This window comes from Choloepus didactylus, chromosome 12 (assembly GCF_015220235.1).
Source record: "Choloepus didactylus isolate mChoDid1 chromosome 12, mChoDid1.pri, whole genome shotgun sequence".
Lineage (NCBI taxonomy): Eukaryota > Metazoa > Chordata > Mammalia > Pilosa > Megalonychidae > Choloepus > Choloepus didactylus.
In genome coordinates this window covers 40,829,881-40,842,653 of record NC_051318.1, presented here as the reverse complement: position 1 = coordinate 40,842,653, position 12,773 = coordinate 40,829,881, and the positions used below count along the sequence as shown (strand labels likewise).

The following is a 12,773-nucleotide window of genomic DNA, read 5'->3' as shown; positions in this document are numbered from 1 at the left end:
AAATAAATTTTCCTGTAAAAATCTGAATTTTTTCTTCCCAATTAAGCCAAATTTTAGATGCATTTATGCACCAGATAAATTAAATTAAGCTTTAATTAAAAATAGCTATTAAATTATATAGATGAAAATTTTTATAAAATTTTTGCTATGAAAAGATATTAATATAAAATATCATTTATAAATACCATTTATCATATATTTTCTCATGAATGCTTACCTACCATAAAAACTGCCCTTTGTAAATCTATGGATGTTTCCATCATTCTGTGAAGAACAGCCATTTCTATTTCTTTAATATTCAACTCTTCATGATTTAAGGGTTCACCATTATAAAGAACTTGAGGCAATGGACCCAGGCCAGACATCTTATAAAAGCTTACTCCTGCCTATTCAATTCAAAAACATCAGAGTTAAACAGAATATAGCTGTCTGAAAAAGAAATAAGAAAAAGGAAGGAACCGCCACACTTTTTATGCTATAGAAAAAATTTCATTGTTGTTTACTTTATCAGTCCTTTCCAAATATTATTTATAGGTAAGTAATTTACCTACATAGAGCACAGGTCAGGAAATATTTTCTGTAAAGGGCCAGACAATAAATATTTTAGGCTGTATGTATTAACATAAAAGAAATTATATTTGGTGCTTCATCATTTTGCCTAGTCATAAATTCCCCTGCTGAGTGACCACCCAGGTAGACCTGCCCTAGGCATAAAGGCAACTAGCAAGGTATGTACCTCCATATGGTTTGGATAATAAAAGTCCCCTCTCCCCAGCTTCTCCAAATAACCCTTAAGGCTTATGCTTTTCGTGTCGAGTAATTTAAAGTTGTTCCCCCAGCAGCACAGGAAAGCCCTACTTCTCCCTCTGGGTCACAATAAAGACAAGTCTTTTAATATTTCTAAGGAGTGAAATTCAGTCCCTGATTTAAAAAAAAAATCCTATTTTTTTTTCAGATTTCCAGAAAATGCATGTATTTAAAAACTATAATGTCATAAAAATCTGTTTCACTGCTTAACTTAAGGAGTAAAAGTGGGTTTCTGATTAAATATGGTAGAATCACCACACATGTTCCTCTCCTCTCCCTCCACAAATTTCACTAAAATGACAGTATAGTAATAAAAATCATGATGATAACAACAATAAGATATGAGCCCATAATAAAGAAAAATAAGAGAAAAGACAGGCTAGATCAGACATTTTACTGATTTGGGGAGACAAGATTAGAAAGGGAAGTCAGACCCATGTAGACACGAGGGAGTGTTAACATTTTTCAGAAACCCTGAGGGGCTAAGGACATAAAAACACGAGGTACCTTAGAAGGAGAGGAGAAGGAGCAGGACAGAAACTGTGGGAACTTGTTCAAAGTCTGTATATAGAGCAGTTGCATACTGAAGTCCCTTCCTCAACCCTGAAGAGCAAAACTATTTTGTTTTCCCTTATTCTGCGGAAATTGAACCACAAAGGTTCTAGACTTCATTACCAGGCATAGTGGAAGGCTGGGATGAGAAAAGGCAATAAAAAAGAGACAGAAAAGTAAAGGAGAGTTCACATTCTCAGCTGTGGCCCTATTACCCCATCTTGCTCCCAGGTTATACCAATACCCTTCCTTCCTGCATATATACCTTTTCATTTGCCTCACACATTCCTCATATGGAGAAACTGAATGCTGCAACAGAAATGTCAATAGCAGAAAAGACATTTGTTGAAAAAGTCAGCTCAACATCATGAGTGAAGCATACCAACCAAAAGACCCGCTTACTTCTAATCAGCTTTTTAGGGTTTTGTAATTACATAAGAAAAGACATCCAAATATCATAGGACAGTTGCTAAATGCCTCAAACATGAAAGAGAAAAATCAAAACAGATAGAAAAAGGAAAGCTATAGAAGGCAAAGACAATGGTAACTCCAAGTACAGTCATTTGAGGAACTGCCAGCCCAATTTCCAAAGTGGCAGGACTATTTTACATTCCCACCAGCAGTCTAACAGGGTTTCAATTTCTCCACATCCTTAATGACACTTTTATCTTTTATACTGTTATCTTTCTTTTTTATTATATTCATCCTAGTGAATGTGAAGTGGTTATCTCATTGTGGTTTTGATTTTCATTTCCCTAAGGGCTAAAGATGTTGAGCATGTTTACATGTGCTTACTGGCCATTTGTGTATTTGGAGAAACATCTATTCAGAGTCTTTGCTCATTTTTAAATTAGGTTGCCTTTTTATTATTTAGTTGTAAGGGTTCTTTACACATACTAGGTGCAAGTCCCTTATCAGAACAATGATTTACAAGAATTTTCTCCCATTCTTGGATTGTCTTTTCACTTTCTTGATGATGCCCTTTGCAGCACAAAAGATTTTTAATTTTGATGATAGCCAAATTATCTATTTTTTTCTTTTGTTGCTTGTACTTTTAGTGTCATAGCTAAGAAACCACTGCCTATTCCAAGGTCATGAAGATTTATGCCTCTTCTATGAGTTTTATAATTTTTGCTCTTATATTTATGTCTCTGACCTAAATATAATGTTCAACTTCATTCTTCCTCCTGCTTTACCTGAGCCACTTGACTGTTTATGAATTTTTAATTATTTGTACAGTTTGATAATGTTTAAGATCTTTGCTTTGTGTCCAATTTGACAACGCAATTCTCTGTGTTGGCTCACAAGAGAACTTAACCTGCTAAAGGACTTTTAAGAAAAACCTACAGCTAACAATATATTTAGTAGTGGAAAATCGAATGTTTTCTCCAAAAGATCGGAAACAAGGCAAGGATGATCTCACCATTCTTATTCAATATTTTACTGAAGATATTAGCATGTGGAGACTGGAAATAAAGAAATAAAACTATCTGTAGACAATAAATGATGTATATACAAAATCTTAAGATAGTTAAAGGAAAGCTAATACAGTTAATAAATTGAATTAAGCAAGGTCACAGGATACATGGGATACTTAGAATTTTTTTATACTAGAAACAAAAAATGAAATTAAAAATACCAAGCATCAAAATTATGAAATGCTTCCAGACACAGATAACAAGGCATAATAACAAAAATTATAAAACACCGTTTACAGAAATTAAAGGAAAGATGTACCATGTCCATGGATTGGAACACAATATTGTTAAGATGTCACTTCTCCCAAATCTATAGTTTCATGCACTTTCAAACAAACTTCATGCACTCTCAACCAAAATCCTGGCAGTTTTTTTTTTGTAGGAACAGAGAGCTGACTACAAAATTTATCTGAAAATGCAAATACCTATATTAGCCAAAAAATGTTTTATAAAGAACAAAGATGAGGATTTACACTACCTGACTTTGATACTTATTATAAAGCCAAAGTAACTCTGACAGTGTAATATTGGTGTAAAAATAGACATATAAACAACAGAATCCAGAATCCAGAAATAGACTCATACATAAATATTCTAGTCATTTTTTTTTAAAAAAGCAACGTAGTTCAATAGGGGAAAGGATGTATTTTCAGCAATTAGTGCCAGAGTAACTGGGTACTGATAGAAAAAAAACCAACCAAACAAAAAGAAACTCAATCCTTACCTCATGACTTACACAAAAATTTATTTGAAATAAATCATAGAACTAAATGTAAGATCTAGAACTATAAAACTTTCAGGAGAAAATATTTGCAATCCTGGGTGAGAAAAGATTTCTTAGTAAGACATAAAAAGCAAGACGTTTAAAAGAAATTGACAAAAAGTCTGCACTTTGAAAGAGAAATGTTCTGAAAATGAACAGGCAAGCCACTGAGTCGAAGAATATATTTTAAGCATATAAACCTGAAAAATGACTTGTATTTAGTATTCAGAATATATATATTTTTAAAAACCTCTTTCAACTCAGCAATAGGCCAAATGACTCAATACTGTGCAAAAGATTTGAACAGGCATTTTACAATAGGAAATATATGAATGTCCAAAAAAGGAAAGTTTTCCGCACATGAAAAAGTGCTCAACATGATTGAAGAAAACAATACCCACTTGAATGGCTGAAATTTTAAAGTTTGAAAATATGTAGTGCTGTTGAGGATGTGTAGCAACCAGAACTTAGGCACTTTACTGGTGGGAATGTAAAAACAATGCAACAACCTTTGAGTAGTCTGCCAAGTCCTTATAAAGCTAAACATACAATTATCATATGACCTAGCAACTCTACTCATAAGTATTTAGTAAAGAGAAATGAAAACAAAATTTCCATACAAAGACTTTTACAGGAATGATCACAGCATCTTTATTGATAATAACCAAAAACAAATCAACTGTTCATCAACTGATAATGGATAAACAAATTGTGATATATCCATATAATGAAATGCTATTCAGCAATAAATAACAATGACAATGCTGATGAATCTCAAAAACATTATACTGAGCAAAATAAGCCAGACACAAAGGGATATGTTTTAGTTTCTGAGGCTGCTTAAGCAGATACCATGAAATGGGTTGGCTTTAAACAAGGGGAATGTATTAGTTTACAGTCTGAGGCCATGAGAATACCCAAATCAAAGTGCCATCAGGGTGATGCTTTCTTCCCAAAGACCAGCTGCTAGCTCTCCTTGGCTCCTCTGCCACATAGCAAGGCATATGGTGGTGTATGCAGGTTTCTCTCTACTCTTCCTGGTTTCAATGCTTTCAGTTTCTTGCCTCTGTGGCTTTCTCTCTGTTTGTCTGAATTTCATTCTCTTATAAAGGACTCCAGTAAGAGGATTAAGACTCACTCTGATTGAGGTGAGTCACACTAACTGAAGTACCTCATCAAAAGGTCCTATTTAAAATGGGTCCACACACAGAGGTATGGATTAAATTTAAGAACTTGTTTTCTGGGGTACATACAGCTTCAAACCACCACAGGATATAAACTTTATGACTCCTTTTTACATGAATTTCTAGAAAACAAAAATCTATAGTGAAAAAACAAAATCTATAGTGACAGATCAGTGATAGTCTGGAGCTGGGGAAGAAGGGGGATTGATTGTAAAGACATATGAGAGACAAATGTAGCCTCTCTATCCAAGCCAACTCTGAAGGTAAACTCACTGTCCTTCTCCCTACGAGAGACATGACTCCCAGGGGTATAAATCTCCTTGGCAATGTAGGACATGACTTGTGGGGATGAACTTGGCCCTGGCATCGTGGGATTGAGAAAGACTTCTTGGACCAAAAAGGGGGAAGAGAAATGAAACAAAATAAAGTTTCAGTGGCTGAGGGATTTCAAACAGAGCCAAGAGGTCATTCTGGAGATTATTCTTAAGCATTATATAGATATCCCTATTTAGTTCTTAGTGTATTGGAATAGCTAGAAGGAAATACCTGAAACTGTTGAACTGCAACCCAGTAGCCTTGATTCTTGAAGACGACTGTATAGCTATACAGCTTACACTGTGTGACCGTGTGATTGAAAACGTTGTGACTCACACTCCCTTTATCCAATGTATGGATACACAAGTAGAAAACTCAGGACAAAAAGTAAATGAATAATAAGGAGAGATGGGGGATATGGGATTTTTCGGGTGTTCTTTTTTACTTTTATTTTTATTCTTATTCCTTTTTGTGTGTGGTAATGAAAATGTTCAAAAATTGATTGTGGTGATGAATGCACAACTATATAATGGCACTGTGAACAACTGGTTGTACACTGTGGATGACTGTATGGTTTGTGAATATATCTCAGTAAAATTGAATTTTAAAAATCAAAACATGAGAGAACTTTATGGGGTGATGGAACCATTCTATAATGGTAGTGGATACATGGGTGTATGGATTGCTCATCAAATTCTCACTCAAAATGGACATTGTAATTATTTTATTTAAATTATACTTCAAAAAACTTGATATGAAATTACTGGTGCACACTATTATCAAATTAATTGCTATTATTACTAGTAAAATGGATTTTCAAATTGACACAAAATGGATGACAATGATTTTTGTCTATTAGAATGTTAGTTCGAGAGCAATCCCCACCTGAGCTTGATATAGAACCACTCAATAACTATTTCTTTAATGAATAAATTAATTCTTCTCTTGGTCCCACAAAAATTTCTTAAATATTATTAGGCAGGATGACCAGAATGCAGGAATGGGGTAGTGATGAAAGTGTTGAATGGGAGGGTACTGAAATCCCTAAATTCCGCAAAACTATAATTAAGCATTTTTTCCCAGTATTCTACAGAAAGGGTAATAATAATAATGTTACCTAGTGTCAGAGAAAATATATGTACTTAAATCCATGTACTTTCATGGCTATTTTAAAGCCTATAATTTTCCATGTAAATATAAATTAATTGAGGTAAAATTCTGGTGAATTACTTGAAGTGTTCACTGCAGAAAGGATATAATTTATATCGAGGTTAAAGGTTAAAAGAGTAAATTTCTACTGTACGGCAATTTTCTTGTCATATGAAGATTTGAAAATCAAACTTAATATTTTAAATTTACTATATTAATATAAAAGAAACTACATGCTAACTAAATTTCTACTGTACAATCATCTTGTCAAATGAAGATCTGTAAATCAAACCTAATATTTTAAAATTTCCTATATTAATATAGAAGGAACTATATGAGAAATTCTTGGTCCAGATTAATTTGATGTACTTACTACGTACCCAATATATGTAAGGCATGTGGTATATAATGTAAGGTAAACAAAAAGGATAAGACAATTCCTTTTCTTGAGTATTATAGTCCAGATGGAAATGAAATATGCATCCACATATAGTACACATAAAAAGGTAAGTAATAGAATGAGAAACAGTGAGCTCTGAATATCAACACTTAGGAAGAATATGGAGATGGGTAAGACTTATGTCACTTGGTGATATTTTGATGACAAGTGAAAGTAAGTAGCATATTCTGACTCTATAATCTCATCTCCTAATAAATGTGTCTACATCACAGTATTTACTGCTGTTGTATATATCTAAAACAGACAAGAATAAATGAATCCATTTTTCTATACAAAAGGTAGGCAATTACATGAATGAAATTTCAAACCCTTTAAAAAAAGTATTGAAATTAAATGCCTTGAATATTTCCTATCTAGTTGTTCTTAGCATTTTATTTAAATGCACTTAATGTCCTCAGGCATGCGGGGCTTATAAGCTATAATTGTTGTAATTATTCTGAACTAGAAGAGGTTTCTTATGAAACAAAGCATATACAACAATTTAGTGAAAAATCAAACTGCTGGTTTCAGATAAAAAAAAAGGGGGGGGCCTATCAATCAGAAATTACTTTTCCTCTCTAAAGACAAGTGCTTCTTAGTATCATACCTTTATGAATCTATCCATCCTGCTTAAGAGATCTCATTATTTGTAGAAGTGCCAGTCCCTAAGGAAGTGAAGGTCTGAATAGAAACTATGCTCTACCACTCAGTGGAAAATGGAGTAGAGATCGTTTCTATTAGAAAAAGACAGACAAAATAAGGCATAATATATAAGTATGCTATTACTTCCAGGACTCCTATCATTAACTCACTATCAGCTGCAATTAAAACCCAAATGTTGGCAACCTTCAGCTTTCAACCTATGCAAACAGGAACCCTAAAATATAAAACTTCAACTGTTTTTATTCCATAACTGTACATTACATGAAATGTTTGGCCCCTCCTACATGATTCAGAATACCTGAAGAGTACTTGTAAAAAATTAATTTTCTTTCCAAATTTCCTTAGCACCATGGAGAATTTTATTTAAAAAGATTATACTATGCACACTGGCTCTAAAAGAAAGCTGATCTTGCATGTTTATTAGTTTAATTCTCTACTTATATCAAAATATAGTAATAGAAAAAGCATTGAAACACCTCCTCATTTCAGAATAATTGTTTGAAAAGCATTTTAATATAGCTAAAAAAAAAAACACCATAATTCCTGCGCCACACTGGCTTTTGAATCTCTTTGAGATTACAAGTCCTTCGGCCAAGTTTTAACACTTTCTTCCTGCCTTTACTTCCTTTTCTTTGCAGCCTGCACCTCATAGAGCTTGATATACTTTCTACTCTTGTGCCTTTGTGCTACTGCCATATGCAGCCTATAAAATTTCAATCTTTGATTACTTTACCAAGTCACCTTCTTCACTCCTAACCTTGGTTATTTTGGAGTTGCTTAAAAAATGACAAAGTAGAAATGACTGATGCCCATGCCAGGTTATGATAAGCAATTTTATCAAACATTTCAGCATCATAGCAATTCTTTAATGTTTTTACTCTGCTCTCTTTCACAGTCCCACAGAACAGTAATTTCTAAAACATCACTGCTCTCTTGAAGATCCATTCCTACCACACACACCCTCACTCTCAGAAGACAGCTTTGCTTCCTCATTAATTCATCCAGTACATATTTATTGACTACATACTATGTTTCAGTCACTGGGTTAGATATTGAACCTACAACATCCAACACGGTAGACATGATTCCTGCTTTCATGGAGCTTACAGGCTAGTTGGAAGGCAGATAATGAACAATTAAGTTTAAGTACAACTAGTGTGTTATGAAGGAGTAAAGAGTACTCTGTTAGCATGTAATGAAGCAACGTAATCTAATTTAGAAGGTTAGAAAAAGCTTCCCAGAGAAAGTGACATTAATGCAGAGAGCTAAAGAAAGCAAGTTAGAAGAAAAGGGAGAGTGTATCCACAGGCACCAAGAAGAACAAGTATGAAGTCTCTGTGATGAGAACGGGCTTGATCCATTCACGAACTTGAAAGAATGCCAGTATAACTGGACCAGAAAAGGAAGGAAAAGAATAATTAAAGATGAGCCTGAAGAAGTAAATAGGGAACAAAACTGGCAGGCTTTAATGCTAATAATTTTGAACTTTGTCTTAAAGGCCATGGGAGACAAATGAAGAATATTAAATGTAAGAGTGAAAGAATCAGATCGGTCTGTTTAAAAAACTCCTATAAAATGCAAGGACCTATTTACAAAACTCGAGATCCATATTAGCCTTAGAAATTCAACTCCATCAATGCTACATTTTCCTAAGTCTGGTTCTGGTGCTAGCATTTGTCTAAAAATACAGTTCTCCATTAATTACATACTAAAAATAAAAGTCGTGCCTTTAAAACTCTAGCAACCACCATGTAAATTCTGAGGATTACACTTTTTTTTTTTTTTTTTCAAAAAGTCAACAGTATTAGTTTTAATATTGTTTACAACTTGGGCCTTTCAAAGGCCTAAAATTTCCTTTCTTTCTGAGGTACAAAAATCTAAATTATAAGTGAATTATATAAAAATAATTTTATTCATGAGATTAAAAAGTATCTTGGGTTTTATTTTTTAAATTTTTCATCATAACTTACCTTTCTTTCCTCATCAAATTTAGAGTGAACTCCCAAAATATCCCAAACATTGGCATGAGGAAATTTTTTTTGGAGAACACTCTTCACATTGGCCACAGTAACTATACTGTGTTCCTTCACTTTTTGGTACATCTGTGGAAATAAAGATAATATAATTAATTTTCATCTCACAGCAATTAGTTTTTTTTTCTTTCTCTTAGTATGCAGACAGATTTGTAAAATAAAGAAGACAGTGTATATTTTGTAAGATCTAAGCATGTAGTGTGTGTATATACAAACACTGACAAATAATTTTGACCATATAATATTCATCTAATAAAAATGTCTTTGTGGACATTATTTAGCTTCCGGAAATGTCATAACAAATATATATTATATTTTGATCAAACAAGACATTATAATTCTTAATGAAATAAGTTACCTTACTTTTAAAAGGCATGTGTAAAATATTTTTAAAAGAAATTTCAGAAATGCTTTATTTTCAATTTTGATTGCTCTTCAGTGAATACCTTCTCTAGTTTTTTTTTCTTTTAATTCCATTGCTCCCCCAGTCTCAAATGTTTTAAACACACTTGCATAAGCTGTTGCGCCTCTAGTTTTTTGTTTTTTGTTTTCTCTTCTATCTCTTCATTTGATTAAAACCTCTACTATCACACAGGCACTGCTGCAGGCATGGAGTAAAGAACAAGCTTTCTGTAAACAGAGAAGGCATCTCTGAGTACCTGATTGAGCTTAGACGTAAATAAGAGCAATGAGCTAGCATACATTCATTCTAGGGAAGGAATCGTCCAAGCAGAAGGAACAACTAATAAGTAAGGACACCATTAGGGAGTAAGTTGATATATTAATTAAGAACATTATTTTAGTCCCAACTGATTTACTACCAGACACATTCCTTATACTATGACTGACAGGATAGGATCCCCATATTGTATTGTTCCTCATTGTAAGGAATTAGCATTTTTTGTTCTTCTTTTATCACTGTAAACTTTGTAATCTTTTCCTTTAAGAAGAGGCACAGATCTGTAATTAGATCACAGAGTCTAGTTTTATGATCTTAATTTAGGGGCAGGTTTTCTCCTCATATCAAAGTAGACCCACTTAACACTGGGTCATTTTTCCATTCACTATGGTCCTTACCAGTCATTAAATATTACAATCTTAATCAAAAACATTGAAAAGTTCAACCTTTCATAAAACATAAGTAGGTATTAATAGAATCAGATTCTGAATAAAACAAAGTTCCAAATGAAAAGGCATTAAGATAAGACAGTTTCCTTACTGAAAATATTAGACTCCTCTAAAATAAGGTAACCAGAATGTCTTGCATAAGGTACTTAGACATTTAATGATTGATTTATCACTAATATCATTTAAAGTTATTTATATATTTCTTTCCCAATTCCATTTCCCTCTGCATCCAGATGCAAGGATCACCTTGAATTTGTGTTTAATTATTCTCTTCCCTTTTTAAATTCTAGAGTTTTATTTTGCATGCACGTATTCCCATGTACTATGCTATTTAGTATTTTTGTTATGACCTTTAAAAAGTATATGGTAATATGTTAGTCTTCTTTGACTTGCATTATGCTTCTAATAATTCATGTTTTGATATGCTATTCCATTATAAGAACATGCCACATTTTACTTATTTTTCTATTCATGTTTCCAGTTTGTTATTTTGGACAATTCTCCTAAGAATACTCTCTTAGTACATAGGTACAAAAGTACCTTAGGTTTTTTCTTCTTCTACATGATATGTAAGGAATATGAAAATTTAACTTACTTGGAAGTACTGATAGCTTTTCAATGTGGTTGCATCAGTTTATGAACCTATTAGCAGTGGAACAATGTAAAGGCTTTCTCATTGCTCCACATTATCTTTAAGACATGATAATATCTGATTCTTAATTCTTAAATTAATTTCTAATTTCTTTAATTTCCTAATTACAGATGATAAAATATGATCTTTATATGCATTTTCTAATTTCTAAGATAATTATCTTGTTTATTTACCATTAATTGTAATAAATATTTTATTTGCAAACAATGATTTCAACAAATGTTTGTTTACTCTTAATGCATCCACCTCTATTGTTTTAAATCTCTTTTACCCATTCTTCTCTTGGGTTGTTTGTATTTAATTTTCTAGTTTGTAGGAAATCTTTATATTTCATAGACTATATAAGGCTTTTATTGATTATATGTATTACAAATACTCATCTGGCTTACAACTAACTTTCTCCACTTCTTTTATGCAGTCTTTCAAAGAACATTGGCTTTTATTTGTAATAAACCAAATTTATCAACATTTTCCTTTAGACTTAGAGCTTTTGCAGGAACCTCACTCACCTTGAGGTCCTATTGTTTTCTCGACGTTATAAGGTAACTGAAATAATTTTTAATGAGGTGTGAGATCTAATTTTGTTTGCATTTGAATAACCAATGTCGAGTCACCAATTAGTGAAAGTCCGTTCCCAATCACTGTAATTTCACTTCTGTATTTTTCAGTTTGGGTCTCCCATTATGTTTCTTTGGTCTATGTATCTTGCCCTTGTGCCAAAACAGCAGGTCCCATCATTTCATTCTTGTTCAAGAGCATCTCAGCAATTTTTGTCAACTTGGCAGTTATACACATCACCTTAAATCACACTTTATCTCTAAGTAGAGAACAATAACAGACATATATTTCACCTAACAATACTCCGCTTTCCTGCATGCAACAGGAAATGCACTAAATCTATCCAGAATAGGGTGCAAGTCCGTGGGTGACAATAACTCTCTTAAAATTGATTTCCTTTAACTTTAATATCATAACAAAACAAGGAAATATCCTTGCCATCATAGTCCTCATTTCTGTAACTGGTCATGTGGTCATAGTTCTTATTTATCACAACCTTCTTCCACTACCCATTCCATGTTCCCTTTATCTTCAGCAAACACTTCAGCTGGCCATGGTTCTTTGCCTGGTGGGGTGACCAAAACCTTCATTCTGGAATTTTCTTGGCCATTGGTATCCTGCCTGGATTGTTGCAGTTTTCCATTGACTTTAATCACAGGGCATGGTACTACTAAGAGATGCACTAGGAATTCTCCTGCATTCGAGGAAAACTCTTCTTTACCTCCACTGTATAGTTGCAGTGCTATTTCCCCTTGATAGTCAGGATCAATCACACCAGCCAGTACAGTAATCCCCTACCTTGCCTGTTGATTCAGAGGCCTGAGAAGCCCAAAGTGGCCAGGTAGCAGTCTTAACTTCCAGTTCAATAGAATTACTATTGTGTTTCCTGGTGGAAGCTAACACTTGTAGACCAGCAGAGCTTAAATTTTCAGGGACAGGAAGCAAAAATTTTCCTAGTGGAGGTAAAGAAGAGTTTTTCTGGAATATAGGAGATCCCCTAGGGCGTCTCTCAGTACTACTGGACCCTGTGATTAAAGTCAATGGAAAACTGT

The 12,773-nt window shown here is 33.4% G+C and overlaps 1 protein-coding gene across 1 annotated transcript in view; it reads right to left on the bottom strand.

The window, feature by feature from the left end:
* The window catches only part of UGGT2 (UDP-glucose glycoprotein glucosyltransferase 2), a 319,097-nt gene that overhangs the window by 139,369 nt on the left and 166,955 nt on the right, over positions 1-12,773 (bottom strand). Inside the window, exons 16-17 of the mRNA XM_037799694.1 lie at positions 9,321-9,452; positions 222-386 (exon numbers count right to left, since the gene is read on the bottom strand). Of these exons, the coding sequence (XP_037655622.1) occupies positions 222-386; positions 9,321-9,452 (297 nt within the window). The remainder of the gene's footprint in view (positions 1-221; positions 387-9,320; positions 9,453-12,773) is intronic.